The sequence below is a fragment of the Pecten maximus genome, chromosome 3 (assembly GCF_902652985.1).
Source record: "Pecten maximus chromosome 3, xPecMax1.1, whole genome shotgun sequence".
NCBI lineage: Eukaryota > Metazoa > Mollusca > Bivalvia > Pectinida > Pectinidae > Pecten > Pecten maximus.
Genome location: NC_047017.1, coordinates 35,145,659 through 35,164,097, shown reverse-complemented (window position 1 = coordinate 35,164,097; position 18,439 = coordinate 35,145,659). Strand labels below are relative to the sequence as shown.

Genomic DNA, 18,439 nt, shown 5'->3' with positions numbered 1-18,439 from the left:
ACCTACAGGCTGTATGTAAGTTTGACACCGTCTACATGCATATATGTGACAATTTTATATCCTCTGCCTCAACAGTGTTACTCTACAAGGACACACAAACTTTATAGTTAGGCTACAGTATAGATATTTTAGACACAAGTTGACCATACTTGGGGGCATTTTTCGCCCCAAAAATGTATGGGTATAAGGAGGAAGAAAGAGCATAATAAGTGTTACAGGTACAGCTATCACTCAGGTTTCCAATGTCAAGGACGTCACCATTGCTGTTTATGGGAAAGAATAAAAAAGACCTGAATTCTTCAAAGTAATTCCCATCATATGATCATCTTTTAAAACTTCAATGTCCAGTTTAACAGCTACACATGCTTGAGCAATATATATATGAATAGCATTCCTAAACAATAATGTACCTACATATTGCTTTGCTACCTATTACAACCACACAATGACATAGAGACTGTCCTGTTACCTATGGCAACCACACAATGACATAGAGACTGTCCTGTTACCTATGGCAACCACACAATGACATAGAGACTGTCCTGTTACCTATGGCAACCACACAATGACATAGAGACTGTCCTGTTACCTATGACAACCACACAATGACATAGAGACTGTCCTGTTACCTATGGCAACCACACAATGATATAGAGACTGTCCTGTTACCTATGACAACCACACAATGACGTAGAGACTGTCCTGTTACCTATGACAACCACACAATGACATAGAGACTGTCCTGTTACCTATGACAACCACACAATGACATAGAGACTGTCCTGTTACCTATGACAACCACACAATGACAAAGAGACTGTCCTGTTACCTATGACAACCACACAATGACATAGAGACTGTCCTGTTACCTATGACAACCACACACTGACATAGAGACTGTCCTGTTACCTATGATAACCACACAATGACATAGAGACTATCCTGTTACCTATGGCAACCACACAATAACATAGAGACTGTCCTGTTACCTATGGTGACCACACAATGACATAGAGACTGTCCTGTTACCTATGGCAACCACACAATGACATAGAGACTGTCCTGTTACCTATGGCAACCACACAATGACATAGAGACTGCCCTGTTACCTATGGCAACCACACAATAACATAGAGACTGTCCTGTTACCTATGGCAACCACGCAATAACAGAGACTGTCCTGTTACTGATGTCAACCACATAATGACATAGAGACTGTCCTTTTACTGATGTCAACCACACAATGACATAGAGACTGTTCTGTTACCTATGGCAACCACGCAATAACAGAGACTGTCCTGTTACTGATGTCAACCCCACAATAACATAGAGACTGTTCTGTTACTCATGTCAACCACACAATGACATAGAGACTGTCCTGTTACCTATGGCAACCACACAATGACATAGAGACTGTCCTGTTACCTATAGCAACCACACAATGACATAGAGACTGTCCTGTTACTGATGGCAACCACACAATGACATAGAGACTGTCCTGTTACCTATGACAACCACACAATGACATAGAGACTGTCCTGTTACCTATGGCAACCACACAATGACATAGAGACTGTCTTGTTACCTTGGAAATCACACAATGACATACAGACTGTCCTGTTACCTATAGCAACCACACAATGACATATAGACTGTCTTATTACCTGTGAACACCTCACAATGACATAGAGACTGTCATGTGACCTATATGGAAACCCCACACTGACATACAGACTGTCCTGTTACCTGGAACCCACAAATTGACAGTCCTGCTTCTCATGGAAACCCCACTCAGACTGTCCTGGATCTGACTATTGTTAGTCCCTATGTTAACTAGAGATTGATAGACCACCCTAGCAGTGATTTGATTTCATTACTATATTTATGCATCTTGATATCAAAGCATCTTTACATATATGTTCCAAGTTTATCTTTTATGTCTATGACAATTGTACAAGCTGAGTCATACTCCTGTCTAATTTAATGAAATTCTGTGTAAATACAAAAAATGAGAGAAAAGAAAAAAACCATTCTGTCTACCTCGACTTCCGCTCATTCCTGCTATTTACTGAAAGTCAGTCAGGCAAGTGCTGATAATGTGTGATTAATTTTTAATTCAATCCTGGGAATGTTGTGAAGCTATGTACAGCACCTAATGAAGTTTTTCTGTTATAATTTACTAAGCATGTTTTTAGCTTGTAATCATTCTGCAGTAGAATTGACAGAACACCATGATTCATTCTTCATACCTGAATATTTAAGATATGGGAATGCACGAACTCCTAAAACTGATTATATAGTGCATACAAAAGGGTATTATCAAATTAGGCATCAGCCAATTTATACAAGTCACAAATATTGAACGACAAATTTGTTTTGGAATGGAGAATTAAAGTTAGTAACATCCATGGATATTCTTGACAACTTTGAGAAAGTTAATAAAAAGTTTTCATAAATAATGTTTTTAGATATTGCTTTGTGACTATGGGGTTGCATTTGTGACCTGACTTCTGAAACTTGTCGGTAATGACATATGAAGGGCAGAAAGACTGAAAATAATTTACATATAAAAAAAAAAACAAAGTTGGTAATCTACTCCCAAGAAAGTTTACAAAGTAAATATATCTTGATTTGAATGCCAGATTTTGCTTATCACTGTATTTTCATGGACAGAAATCTTTTTTTAAATGTCCAGTTGGCATCAATCTGAAACAAATGTCAATATATATATGGTATACATAAGGAAATGTAGCTCCCTTGAGGCTTTTGTTATTGTGCCAGTTTGTAAATGATTAACGATTGGCTGGCAAATGAACTTTAGTGAGATTTGTTATGATTTATGTTGATGTTGTAAATTATCATTATTAATACAAAATTACAGTACCCAAGAATGTTAGGATTGTTGCCTTCCGATCTATATCAAAGGCAAAAAATAAACAAACGGCACATTGTTGTATTCTTTGCAGTTCTACAGAGTACTAGAACCAAATACCCAACAACTATTTGTCTCACCAGAAAGTAGTACGGTGTAATTTAGAATCTAATAGTATGGGATATTTGAGTCCATATTGAAGTCGTAGATATGGTTTAGATGATAGAATGGTTTAGATGATAGAATGGTTTAGATGATAGTGTGTTAGATTAGTGGAAGGTAACGTGAGATGTGTCAGTAATGTTTACCTCTCTGATGTATACCTGATCAATCTTCTAAGTACCTCTGCCAATGAAATTTATTACCCTGAGGAATTCAGAGTTATAGGGACTCATTGTGGACTTGATCCCCCTGCATATCTAGTTATCTTAACTACATAACTTTGTATCCAGGTAGACTATTGATTTGAAGAGTTTCGTCTTCCTCTCTAGGTAGACCACCAGAACTAAGCCAGGCAACAAACAGACAGATTACACTTTATTGGTTTGTCTGGTGCCAGAAATCTTGACCATCACTTTAATTCCTTATTTGGTCATGTTTTCTTCCATAATTACTCAAGAGTGAATCAGTCTTACCTGTGCATACCTGTATTATAAAGATATACCACCACATACCTGTATTATAAAGATATACCAGCACATACCTGTATTATAAAGTAGATATACCACCACATACCTGTATTATAGATATACCACCACATACCTGTATTATAAAGTAGATATACCACCACATACCTGTATTTTAAAGATATACCACCACATACCTGTATTATAAAGATATACCACCACATACCTGTATTATAAAGTAGATATACCACCACATACCTGTATTATAAAGTAGATATACCACCACACACCTGTATTATAAAGTAGATATACCACCACACACCTGTATTATAAAGATATACCACCACATACCTGTATTATAAAGTAGATATACCACCACACACCTGTATTATAAAGATATACCACCACATACCTGTATTATAAAGTAGATATACCACCACACACCTGTATTATAAAGTAGATATACCACCACATACCTGTATTATAAAGTAGATATACCACCACATACCTGTATTATAAAGTAGATATACCACCACACACCTGTATTATAAAGATATACCACCACATACCGGTATTATAAAGTAGATATACCACCACACACCTGTATTATAAAGATATACCACCACATACCTGTATTATAAAGATATACTACCACATACCTGTATTATAAAGTAGATATTCCACCACACACCTGTATTATAAAGATATACCACCACATACCTGTATTATAAAGTAGATATACCACCACATACCTGTATTATAAAGTAGATATACCACCACATACCGGTATTATAAAGTAGATACACCACCACATACCTGTATTATGAAGTAGACATACCACCACATACCTGCATTATAAAGTAGATATACCACCACATACCTGTATTATAGATATACCACCACATACCTGTATTATAAAGTAGATATACCACCACATACCTGTATTATATAGTAGATATACCACCACACACCTGTATTATGAAGTAGATACACCACGGCATACTTGTTCTAATTGTCATGTGCTGTTGTGACAAATTCACGTACAGACTGTCGTGCATGACTTGGAAATACTGTTTGGATATAGTGTCATCTGTGTCGTCTGTACATGTCTATTGAGACATTTCATCTGTACATGTCCATTGAGATGTGTCATCTGTACATGTCTATTGAGATGTGTCATCTGTACATGTCTATTTAGATGTGTCATCTGTACATGTCTATTTAGATGTGTCATCTGTACATGTCTATTGAGATGTGTCATCTGTACATGTCTATTGAGATGTGTCATCTGTACATGTCTATTTAGATGTGTCATCTGTATATGTCTATTGAGATGTGTCATCTGTATATGTCTATTGAGATGTGTCATCTGTACATGTCTATTTAGATGTGTCATCTGTACATGTCTATTTAGATGTGTCATCTGTATATGTCTATTGAGACGTTTCATCTGTACATGTCTATTGAGATATGTCATCTGTACATGTCTATTGAGATGTGTCATCTGTACATGTCTATTGAGATATGTCATCTGTACATGTCTATTGAGATGTGTCATCTGTACATGTCTATTGAGATATGTCATCTGTACATGTCTATTTAGACGTTTCATCTGTACATGTCTATTGAGATGTGTCACCTGTACATCCAGGGCTTTTTCTCACTGGTTTGGATGGGGCCTTTTTGTCTCATTTTAGGAAGAAAAATGGTTAATCGGGAAAGATTTTTTCAGGAGGAAGCTGCAAATTTTTGGGAATTTGGCTCAAGTATTAAATGATTTCAACTGGGAAATTGGGAATTGGGAATCAAATAGACCATACATGTATTGTAAGCAAAAGTCAAATCCTGTCGCTGGTCGGACAGCATGTGTCACATGCAGCATAGATCTGCACATATAATGAAATAAATACATTCTTTGATATTATAATGAAGAGCCGAGAAAATGAATAGGAAATTACATAAATAATTTATGAATTTGATGTATGTATATGATTTACTATGCTGTAGTAAATTCCACTTAAGGATAGATAAATGAAGGATATTCAGACTTAACAGTTAGATATATATATGATGTATGTGAAATATGCATGACGTGACATCTATCTATTTCCTATCACAGATTTGGGTTTGTGACGTATAGAGTTATAGATGTAGGTACATCGTGCAGCCATGTTAAAATATTCCTTATTTCCTATTTATACATATAATTATGTAGTTATATACCCATATATATCCTAGGATTCCATCACCGAAACATCCGCCTACCTTTACTGATAGGACGTTGGACTCCTCCGCCTCCTGTGTTGGTTTTACCACACTACCTTTTTATATACCCATGGTGAAGCAGTATTTTTCATTATGATTTATTTATCTAAAGTCAATTAACAAATTAGTTTGGGAAATACAATTGTGTAAACCTCAAGGCTAATGTTCAGATAAAATTCAGGGAACTGCAACTCCAAGGTTAGTTTTATGGTAAATAGACTAAAACATGGCATAATCTCTAGCCTGTAAACAGACTAAAACATGACATCTTTAGTGGGTTAACTGACTAAAACATGGCATAATCATAAGTGTGTAATTAGACATAGTAAAACATGGCATATAATCTTAGTCTGTAAACTGACTAAAACTGGGCATAAAAATAAATCTTTATTGTGTAAACATGTACAGACTAAAATATGGCATAATTTTCAGTGACTAAACAGACTAAAACATGGCATCGATAATCTGTAAAATTCAGCTATTGTTTAACTTCCTATTTTAATTGATGTATTCATTATGTTATTGTACAGTTACTTTAGATACCCATTTATGCTACAATGCAGTTACTGTTGCGGGTTTGAAGTATCATTAAAAAGTATTGAGATATCACGTTGGATCTTGTTGTGCTACCCCAATAAAAATTCTGGAGGTCTGACTGTTGCTTAGGCATTTTTGAATTAAAGTTATTCTTTAATTTGGAATTCCATATTGCTGTTGCATTTGTTAATTTGAATGCTTATGAGAGGCAAGGCTTTTAGCTACAAAGGCAAAATTTGTTCATTTCATGTCGGCTTTCTGATAAACATTAGAAAAAAATGGGTTCACATACATGAGAAAGAAGTAAAATTGATTTTCATACACATCTGTAAGAAGCTACTGGGATTTTCAGTCCGTAGTAAATCTTAGCTGAGTAGGCCATTAAACTGTTACGTGCTGTGTCGCCTGATCATTATACCTGTCTACAGGAACAATACAGTTTAAACAAGGTACCATACCACACCTTTAGACAGTTGAGGACAAATTTAAGTCCAAACCCACAATCAGATAAGATCTATGCCAAGCTCACTTATACTGAATAACACATTGCCAGTGATAGGGCACAGTTTATGGTCTGATAATTTGGAGATTTGAGCCAGCAGTAGTGTTGTACGGTTACCCAACGCGTCTGTAAACCCAGGTGAACTTGCTTGGGGTGACGCTTCTAAAAAAGAGAAAAGCCTGTGAAAATATTTTAGTTTGATATCTCAATCTCTTCAGATTGAATGTGTTACATTTGTCCAGACTCAAAAAAGTTGTTGGTTTTGCTTAGCGAAAATGTGCCCCATGTCTTAATGCACAAGATCAATAGAGTCATGTCAACACCTCCGTGTAATCTGTCTTGATCGGAGATAGACCGACAGGACAAGAAATACCTGTAACTCGTAATACATTAGGTGTTCTGTCAGCTAATTAACAGGCACCTACAGCCAGGTAAACACAACACCTGTACAATGTAGAACAATACACCAGATAACTTGTCTGTAGGATACGGAGTGATAGCTTCATTGGTTATTACTATAACATGTATCTATGTAATAAGTGTTTTAGGATCACATGCAGTCCAGTTCATACAATGTTTATTTCATTGATTATTAACAGTAAACACAAACTAGTAACTTTTTGACCTATAGCAAATACAGTTAGTGTATACGTAATTTTCAGAGAAAATAAACAATGTGATTGTGGTGTAATTTTCAAAGGAAAATAAACATTGTGATTGTTTTTGCTCCTCAAAATTTTCTGATAATCTATTAAATGGTGATCTATTTGTGGAAACATTGTTGTGAAATATCTTGGACTGTTGTTGACATATCACAGACTGTTGGTGACTTATATCCTGGACAAATTGTTGAATCTGTTGATTATATATATAAAATAGAAACAGAGTTTAGGTAATTGATGAATAAATCAAACATCTATCACTATCATACTGGAAGTTTATAGGTAATTCTTCATGGATAACTGCTATGTCACTACCAACCATGATTACTTAACAACATCGTCCTGTCTCACCTCCATATACAGTATCACATGTCTATTGTGTGTAACTATTCCACATACTGATAAACCTGGTTAGTGACCTCTAATTTGAGAAAGTGTTTTTTGTTGACAGTATTAAAATGTCTTCCAACTTTTGTTTCCAGAAATTCTGTAATGCTTTAATTGACAAAAGCTAGCACTTAAAACCTGCCTCATTTTGAAAACATTATGAAGTATGTTTGAATTCCGAGAGATGTCTGAACATAATTATTATAAGTAATGATCTGTTAGTTTTCCATAGTTCACACAGAAGATGAAAAGTGCTGGAATTAGGGGGTCAGTACTGGAAAAGTGCTGGAATTAGGGGGTCAGGGCTGAAAAATTGCTGGAATTAGGGGTCAGTGCTGAAAAATTGCTGGAATTAGGGGTCAGTGCTGAAAAATTGCTGGAATTAGGGGTCAGTGCTTGAAAAGTACTGGAATTCATTTCAGATTCCTTGAAAATGAGTAATTTATCACAAGAAATTTATAAAAAGATTTTTATCAAAGCATTATTCAATTTAATTTTTGATAAAAAAAAATTCTCCTTTTCATGTTGACAAAAATTACTGCAATTTCCTACAAGTTTGAACAAAAAATGCACCTGCAAAGTTGAGAAAAAGTGCTGGAATTATCGTATGAAAAATCTTAATGAACCATGGAGTGTACACATAAAGTGTAAGAATTAGTACATGTATACTTTCTGATGAAGTCATTTTAATGTACTGTTTTCCTTCATTTCAGGCAAGACTGGAAATCAAGGATCTTTTCACGGATCTTGCTGATGGAAAGATCTTAATGAAACTGTTGGAGATCATTTCGGGAGAGACAGTTGGTAAACCTAACAAGGGTTTAATGCGTGTACAGAAAGTGGAAAACTGTAGTCGATGTTTGAAATTCTTAGCTACAAAGGTAAGACATAAATGTGATCTCCTGTATTAACATCCCATGTCTTCTTCTAAAGGCTACATTTCACTTGTAGGGCGTCACTGAGTTTATTTACTGAGTAAATTACACAGAAAATCTTGATTTGTCTAAATTCTTTTCTGGTGGAATGTCTAACTCCCTTTTGGTGACTCTTTATTTAGGTAACAAAGCACACAGATATATGTTTGTGTGTATTATCCTTTTCACCCTGTATATATGCTAGTTACAGTAATTACCAAGAGTCTCTCTGGAAGTTTAAGACGCTGTTTATGTCTAGATCTAATGTCTCAATAATATCCTCCATCACTCTTTTACCTATAACTGCCTGATGTTGCATATGGGTAACTGTCGGTAAATTTGTCTCCTCTGTATATCTCACTATATCCAGAGTTATGGCCCTTGTGTTTGATTCCAGATTTTGGCCAGTAGTAAGCAACTATGGAGACCTTTCCATTTCCTGGTTTGAAAATGTCTGCACAAATGAGTTATGAAGATCATGTTGAATTTGACCAGTTCATGCTTTAGTGAATTATAGTGCTAGTTTTGTATTCTCCATATGTGGGTAATTTAAAATCTGTACATTTGAATATGATGTATTTATTTGACGGTATAAGCCCATTCGGGTAAACACAAAATGTCTTGACTCAAAGTTAGGGGATGGGCCTAGCTATTACAGGACAACGAAATTAAATTTTTGGCAATTCTACTGAACAGCAATAGATAAAAGATGGGAGTGGGCTTATAACCAGCCATGGACTTATTGTTTGAGGAGTCTAGTATGAATTACATTGATCACCACTGCTGTTCATAATTGTATAGTATTAAAATTGCATTGTTTAAACTGAAGTATCTCATTCGGTGACTTGTCTGCAGAGCATGTGCTTTTCTCCTTGTTGATATTCTGGTACAGAATCATTTTCACTCAGCATTTCCCAGGGCGGTTGATATTCCATTAAATATAGAAATCCTGAAACCAATTGACCTGATTGAGAATGCTGTTGTGTAAGGATGATTATAGGGATGGCAGGAAGGATTTCATATCTATGTTTAATTTAAATTAATCCTCCATGTTAATATCCATCCCACTGCTCAATGAAGCTATCATCCAGATTTTTTGTCATGCTGTCAGGAAGCCTTTTAGTAAAGAATACATCAAAACTGCTGATCTTGTTTGTTCACTGGACCAAGAAAACACTTTATGCCACATAAATATGTCCGTAAGGCATAGGTAATGTGTCCATGAATCTACAACAATATACCATTCAAAGATATATTATGTGTTAATGACTTACTTTGAAGGTATACTTATACTTCATCGCTGGACTTGCACTGGTTTTTTTTTTATGAATATAATAAAACTGGAATTCATTTTAAAAAAGGATAGTGATACTATTGAGGCGTGACATTCATTGTTGACAAACGGGTATGGAATATTCCACGACGGGTACACCCTAGTGGAGAGGTGTTCATTCATCCACACAAAAATAACTAAAATTTGTAAACCTGTGGGGCAATTTATTGGAAAAGCGTTGTTGCGGAAGAGATACAGTGTTTAGAATTGTGTTGTCTGGAATGTCGTACGATTTCTGTTGGTCCAGGTCTGTGTTATACTAGAACTACCATCCATGTTAGAATTGTGTTGTCTGGAATGTCGTACGATTTCTGTTGGTCCAAGTCTGTGTTTTACTAGAACTACCATCCATGTTATTATAAATCTAGTATGGAGGCTCCAAAAATACAGTGTTAATATAAATTTTAAATGGAATGTCTCCCTGAATACATAATGATGCAATTTCTTTTTTGATATGTCTGAGATCCCATATAGTGTTGGATGTTACGTTATTTATACGAGTTGTACTAACAATTAATATATTATAATAATGATATAAATTCTCTGCTTCTCAATTGTCCTGCTGCTGTAAATCTAATTCTTACATGCATTAGAATACATAATACACGAAAACCAGCAAACTTTTAATAATATGCCTCGATCAGGTCATCTGGAGGATGAATGTCATATTTATATTTATTTACAAAAAAAGTAAAGGGATTTTAATGGTTACTTTGCTTTTTGCCCCAAGTTAATATTGGCTGATTAGTTTTGTTTTCAGTAATTTAGTGTGAGGCTACCTCATGATGACTTGTGCTTGATTCTACCCCTACAGCACAGAAACTGGAGCTTACTGTCACATTATAAGTCCCCTACTGTTGAAACCTGGGGTACTATATAGGTCTCCTCTACGTCCATCTTGTATGTACAAATGTATGTACGTAACACCTAAGTTTGTTAATGCTCAAGTGGCCTCGTTGCTAGAGGGATTTTGATCAAACTTCACACAGTGATAAAGGGCCATAATATTTCCAACACTTTCAATTTCGAGTTTAAGGCATTTTGTGTCAAGGTCACTGTTACTATTTTTAGTCGGGTCAAATAGGGGACATGTATTACTTCAGCAACACCCAGTGTACTTATTGTTAAGTTAATATTTGCTTATTAGACAACTTTGGACTCTATTCTACCTATATGGTACAGAAACATACATTATGACATCATAAATAAGTAGCAAACATAACCAGGGGCGGACAAGTTCTTACCTACAAATAATCAGGTGTCATGAAATGATCAGTTTATGTCAGGTGTTTAACTGCTGTTGGTGGTATTGTCTACTGACAGGAGGAACTTTCCTTGGAGCATTTCTGATTTAGTATTCCCTTCCTACTTGATTATTACTGATGATTGGTAGGTGATGGTAATATACATTTTTGTTTCTCTGGGTCATAGGTCAAGTCAGGTGTTGTCATTGTTTATGTTGTATGATTGTTTTGTGACAGGTAACAGGATACAAGATTTACAAGATATTTACACACATGGTGATATTGTTAGTCACTTAATCATAACTGTCTCGGTAGCTCGGCTCTGATGTCCAAGTCCAGACATATTTTGTTTAAAGTTTGCTTTATCATTCTTATATATTGATTTGTATTCTAGTTTCTTTAAAGTCATTGTATGATTTTCAGATCGATCAGATAAATACCAGTGTTAAATCGCTGGTTTATGTACAGTATGATTTTAAGTTTTGTCAATAAAAGATTGTGCAACCTATAAAGATATTCTTAAGTTTCCATTATGTGTATTGAAACTATCAAATTTGAAGTTTAAGTTTGTTAACAAATGAAAGCAATTTTGATAGCGTTTTGTAGCCACAATCTCCATGGATTTATTTTCCATGAAGTAGAAATGAAGCATGTTAATTCAGGAAAATTCTAGTCTTTATATACAGATACATTACTATGTGTAACTATGATTTCACACCAGAATTTGGTGTAAATTGATACATCAATTGATGGATGTTTCATGTGTTCCAGGTCTACTTTGAGAATATCGGAGCAGAAGATATTGTAGATGGAAATCCTCGTCTCATCCTCGGTCTTATCTGGACTATAATTCTTCGCTTCCAGATCCAAGAGATTGAAATAGAAGTGGTAAGATTTTCATTCTCCACTGACAAGTTAAAGGAACATTACATGTTTGTCTTTCCTTTCAGACAATACATCCTTGGCATCCACACCACCCTGGAGACTTGTAACTTCTTCTGTTAATACCAAAATTCACAACATTTAAACTATTTTAATACTACGACAATGTACCAAATGTAGGTCGCTGCGACTCGAAATTCAGATTTATTAATTTGATATTTTGCAATTATAATGGATCCATTTCCATGGAAGAAACAGTAACGTTTGTCAGATCTTTTTCAAGTACTTCCAAAAGTTTTCTGTTGAATTTGATATACCTCAGATATAGTTACACTATATACACAAAGGCTTACTCATTTTGATTTGGTTATATTTAAGAGTTATGCTTCTTTTGTGAAATTCTCAGCCAACTCCGAAACATGAACATGTAATTTTAATTCAATTTAAAATTCTTTACCACACAAGGAATAGATTCTGATTCCTGTTCATAATACTTTTACATATATACATGTACCTTCTTAAGATTTCCATGGCAGTGATTTTGTATATCATGAGTTCGAGGCCTTGTCACCAGTCATGAAAATATCTTTCTTCATCATTTGCATTACTATTTATGTGTTATTTAATTTTCAGGATGAGGAATCGACTGAGAAAAGATCAGCTAAAGATGCTTTATTGTTGTGGTGTCAACGGAAAACTCAGGGGTAAGTTTGTGTTACTGTATTATATTATAAACTTGGAGGTAAGTTGTGTTACTGTACTATAAACTTGGGGGTAAGTTTGTGTTACTGTATTATAAACTTGGGGGTAAGTTTGTGTTACTGTACTATAAACTTGGGGGTAAGTTGTGTTACTGTATTATAAACTTGGGGGTAAGTTCGTGTTACTGTACTATAAACTTGGGGGTAAGTTGTGTTACTGTCCTATAAACTTGGGGGTAAGTTTGTGTTACTGTACTATAAACTTGGGGGTAAGTTTGTGTTACTGTACTATAAACTTGGGGGTAAGTTGTGTTTCTGTTCTATAAACTTGGGGGTAAGTTGTGTTACTGTATTATAAACTTGGGGGTAAGTTCGTGTTACTGTACTATAAACTTGGGGGTAAGTTTGTGTTACTGTACTGTAAACTTGGGGGTAAGTTTGTGTTACTGTACTATAAACTTGGGGGTAAGTTGTGTTACTGTACTATAAACTTGGGGGTAAGTTGTGTTACTGTACTGTAAACTTGGGGGTAAGTTTGTGTTACTGTACTATAAACTTGGGGGTAAGTTTGTATTACTGTACTATAAACTTGGGGATAAGTTTGTGTTACTGTACTATAAACTTGGGGGTAAGTTGTGTTACTGTACTGTAAACTTGGGGGTAAGTTTGTGTTACTGTACTATAAACTTGGAGGTAAGTTTGTGTTACTGTACTATAAACTTGGAGGTAAGTTTGTGTTACTGTACTATAAACTTGGGGGTAAGTTGTGTAACTGTACTGTAAACTTGGGGGTAAGTTTGTGTTACTGTACTATAAACTTGGGGGTAAGTTGTGTTACTGTACTATAAACTTGGGGGTAAGTTTGTGTTACTGTACTATAAACTTGGGGGTAAGTTGTGTTACTGTACTATAAACTTGGGGGTAAGTTTGTGTTACTGTACTGTAAACTTGGGGGTAAGTTGTGTTACTGTACTATAAACTTGGGGGTAAGTTTGTGTTACTGTACTATAAACTTGGGGGTAAGTTGTGTTACTGTACTGTAAACTTGGGGGTAAGTTTGTGTTACTGTACTGTAAACTTGGGGGTAAGTTTGTGTTACTGTACTATAAACTTGGGGGTAAGTTGTGTTACTGTACTATAAACTTGGGGGTAAGTTTGTGTTACTGTAATATAAACTTGGGGGTAAGTTGTGTTACTGTACTATAAACTTGGGGGTAAGTTGTGTTACTGTATTATAAACTTGGGGGTAAGTTTGTGTTACTGTACTATAAACTCAGGGGTAAGTTTGTGTTACTGTACTATAAACTTGGGGGTAAGTTTGTGTTACTGTACTATAAACTTGGGGGTAAGTTTGTGTTACTGTACTGTAAACTTGGGGGTAAGTTTGTGTTACTATATTATAAACTTGGGGGTAAGTTGTGTTACTGTATTATAAACTTGGGGGTAAGTTGTGTTACTGTACTGTAAACTTGGGGGTAAGTTGTGTTACTGTACTATAAACTTGGGGGTAAGTTTGTGTTACTGTACTATAAACTTGGGGGTAAGTTTGTGTTACTGTACTATAAACTTGGGGGTAAGTTGTGTTACTGTACTATAAACTTGGGGGTAAGTTGTGTTACTGTACTATAAACTTGGGGGTAAGTTGTGTTACTGTACTGTAAACTTGGGGGTAAGTTTGTGTTACTGTACTATAAACTTGGAGGTAAGTTTGTGTTACTGTACTATAAACTTGGGGGTAAGTTTGTGTTACTGTATTATAAACTTGGGGGTAAGTTGTGTTACTGTACTATAAACTTGGGGGTAAGTTGTGTTACTGTATTATAAACTTGGGGGTAAGCTGAAGTTAAGAGAGAAATTTATATACCATTGAATAGAGATTTGCTTGCTTTTATGTAGAGAGGCGACTAGGTGGTATAATATTGTATATGGGAGCGACCTGAGGATTGAGGCATTCCTCACAGCAGTACGGCTATACAATTTACAAATTATTCATAAGCTGTGGTTTAGTTGGGTTTTCCGTTCATGTGCCAGGGTGATGGTATTGTCACTGAATGTTATGTGTCTATTAAAGGATTTCTACAGGAGTGAGCCCCATGTTTACCACTAAATTATTCAATTTATTGCGTAACTTTTCTGTTGTATTCTGCCAATTCAAGATCATGGCCGTGGATAAGTGCTTGGTGTTCTCTATGTACTTACAGACACAAAGTATAGATTTTACAGCCATCAACAGTCGTGTTTTGTATTATACTGATGTTTTAATAATAAATATGTTTTTAGGATTATATCAGTATGTGTAATTAAGATAGATATGTCCCTGAACCTCTATCTATTTTTGTGTACTGGTATTAACACAGTAAGTAATTTCTTAGAGAGAAAAAAGCTCGAAAATAAGTTCATTGAGAGAGAAAAGCTTGTTGACCATTATAAATCGTGTTTTGTTTACTTAAGAGTTACAACAAGGTAAAATTTGAATCTAATACTTTCTGAACTACTCCTATTGAAAGTAAAACCTACACGTGTTTGTTAGTTTTTCTCAGACAGTCATATGAAAACAGTTGTGTTTTAGTAATTGCTTACAGAAAAAAACTATATTCAAAAGATCAAAAAAGTATGTCAGACTACTGCAGCTTGTGAACGTCAAGACTGATCACCATCAAGTCAATTATTGGCAAGTCCAATAGCGACATTATCAACCCTTTATTGACATGGAAGGCAACAGATTGTTCAAGTATGGATTTCAGAATACAAAAAGGGCACGCAGTAATTTACTGTAAAAAGTGTTAGATTCCTGTTTCGTTGAGGCTACTTTAGCTTTTGTGAAACAGGTTTCCTGTGATTTTGTAGTTTTTAAATATTGAATATTATGTATTTTATGTGAGTGTGGGCAGTGAGTCACATCGTATGACGTAGCTGTCTACCGACTAAGGTCATTGCTACATTTGTAGAATTGATTTACCTGGCCGGGCCAGGGTGTTTTACAAAGTTATAAGGACACTGCAGTGTTTTTTTATATACATTTCTCATGAATAAATCATACCTGGCAGGAACTGTTTTATCAGTTGTTTTATTACCACAACTAAGAGGTAGGAACTTGGCAGAGATTCTGCTGGCTTTGCAATAAGATAATAAATGTTACCTCAACTCCAACATTTGAGGTGTTATGTGTTTTATCCACCACTGGTATTGTGATGGTAATATCCACAGAGATGGATACCGTCTACACTGCAATTGTCAAGAGGTTTAATGATTCGCTTAATTATAATATACAATGTTAATCTTCCTACAGGAAAGATCGTAAAAGCAGGTGACAATGATATTGCATTTAGCAGAGAACACATTAGCACTGTCCTCAAAGCACCTGTCCCTATCTGATTGTACTCAATATACCTTTGACACCATTCAAATTTGAGGAAACTTAAAAAATATCCAGTACACTTGTTCCCAAAGCACCTGCCTTACAATAAATGAACAATTGATGAGGAAGAAGATACTTTGTCCTCACATTCACACATCTCCAACCATACCCTAGTTCATGTTAGGACATATCTATTGTCATTTTATTGATTACTTGTTGTACTTACTGTAAGATAGAAAATCTAATTAACCATCATAATTCGTATGACTAAGAATTATTATTTAAGATCATCTTTCTTAAACAATATAAAATTAAAATGGTGAAAATTAGTACAAGCTCCAAGTGTAATCTGTATGGTGTAGTAAAGAATCTGTTGTATGTAGACTTATCTTTATTTCTGTAGTATTACCCTCTAGTTTTACTTTTGTTTCAGGTATCCTGGTGTCAACATTACAAACTTTTCAACCAGCTGGAGAAATGGCCTGGGATTCAATGCCCTTATCCATGCTCACAGGTAAGGGTATCTTAAATTCAGTGATATCAATTAACTCAACATGCAGAGACAAAGTCTATTACCTGAACGGAGGGATCACACTCAAAACCTGTGTCAAGGGGTCTTTCACTTTGTAAAGAGGTCACCCCTACTAGTATGTAAAGGTCATCCTCACACCAGTGTAGAAAGGTCACCCGTACTAGTATATAAAGGTCATCCTCACACCAGTGTAGAAAGGTCACCCCTACTAGTATATAAAGGTCATCCTCACACCTGTGTAGAGAAGTCACCCCTACTTGTGTTGTGTATAAAGGTCATCCTCACACCTGTGTAGAGAGGTCACCCCTACTAGTGTATAAAGGTCACCCTCACCCCTACTTGTGTATAAAGTTTATCCTCACATCTATGTAGAGAAGTCACCCCTACTTGTGTATAAAGGTCATCCTCACACCTGTGTAGAGAGGTCACCCCTACTTGTGTATAAAGGTCATCCTCACACCTGTGTTGAGAGGTCACCCCTACTTGTGTATAAAGGTCATCCTCACACCTGTGTAGAGAGGTCACCCCTACATGTGTATAAAGGTCATCCTCACACCTGTGTAGAGAGGTCAACCCTACTTGTGTATAAAGGTCATCCTCACACCTGTGTAGAGAGGTCACCCCTACTTGTGTATAAAGTTCATCCTCACACCTGTGTAGAGAGGTCACCCCTACTTGTGTATAAAGGTCATCCTCACACCTGTGTAGAGAGGTCACCCCTACTTGTGTATAAAGGTCATCCTCACACCTGTGTAGAGAGGCCAATCCTCCCTTTGATCTGAGGTTACCTTCATCTATGCAAAGTTATTACCCTCAAATTGTGTAGACAGGTCATTTTAATTTCTATATAATAGAGGTTACACATTACCTGTGTATTAAGGTTGCCCTCTCACCTGTGCAAAGATTTTATCACACAATTGTGTAGAGGATATACCTGAGTATTGAGGTCACCCTCCTTATATCAAGGCCACCCGCGGAGCAGAGTAGAAACAGTCTGGTCAAGCTGCACTTTGTAGAAAAGTCAATTGTGTTTGTAAACAGATCCCTCACACACTGGGCCTTGTGGAGAGGTCAATATCTCCTATGTGGAGAAATTCTTGATGCCCTCAGACATTTTAGAAGTGTAACCCATGCACTTGTGTTGATCTAGACAGTGGGTACCAGTCTATTAATTAAGAAAAAATATGATTATGAACAGTTAAATGTTAATATCTAATTGGTTTATTAAAATAGATTGAAGTGGTAATGTTTACCTGTAATCGAAAACCTTCAAAAGTTCTAGACAAAATATATCTTTAGTGGCTCTGATAATCTGTTGACGTGGTTGTTTTTGCAGACCCGACCTGATAGACTATGACAGACTGGCTCCAGATGAGCATATAGAAAACCTGAACAATGCTTTCACGTGTGCCAACAGCCAGCTTGGTATCCCACCTATCTTGGATGCTGAAGGTAAGGTTGATTGTTAAATGTAAGAGGAGATATTTTGGCTACAAGCAAGTTGTATATTATGATTTACATGTTGATTTTGTTGATGTACAAGCTATTGACATTTGTCTTCAAGTCAATGATATTTCATCAACTTGGGGAAAAAAGATTCAGTAAATTACGACCATCTCCTCAC

The 18,439-nt window shown here is 35.7% G+C and overlaps 1 protein-coding gene across 7 annotated transcripts in view; it reads left to right on the top strand.

Moving 5' to 3' along the window:
- Window positions 1–18,439, top strand: part of LOC117323996 (spectrin beta chain, non-erythrocytic 5-like) — a 119,855-nt gene that overhangs the window by 17,642 nt on the left and 83,774 nt on the right. For all 7 annotated transcript variants that reach the window (XM_033879577.1, XM_033879576.1, XM_033879574.1 and 4 more), the window contains exons 3-7: window positions 8,565–8,732; window positions 12,114–12,230; window positions 12,858–12,928; window positions 16,717–16,797; window positions 18,152–18,267. In XM_033879577.1, the coding sequence (XP_033735468.1) occupies window positions 8,565–8,732; window positions 12,114–12,230; window positions 12,858–12,928; window positions 16,717–16,797; window positions 18,152–18,267 (553 nt within the window). The remainder of the gene's footprint in view (window positions 1–8,564; window positions 8,733–12,113; window positions 12,231–12,857; window positions 12,929–16,716; window positions 16,798–18,151; window positions 18,268–18,439) is intronic.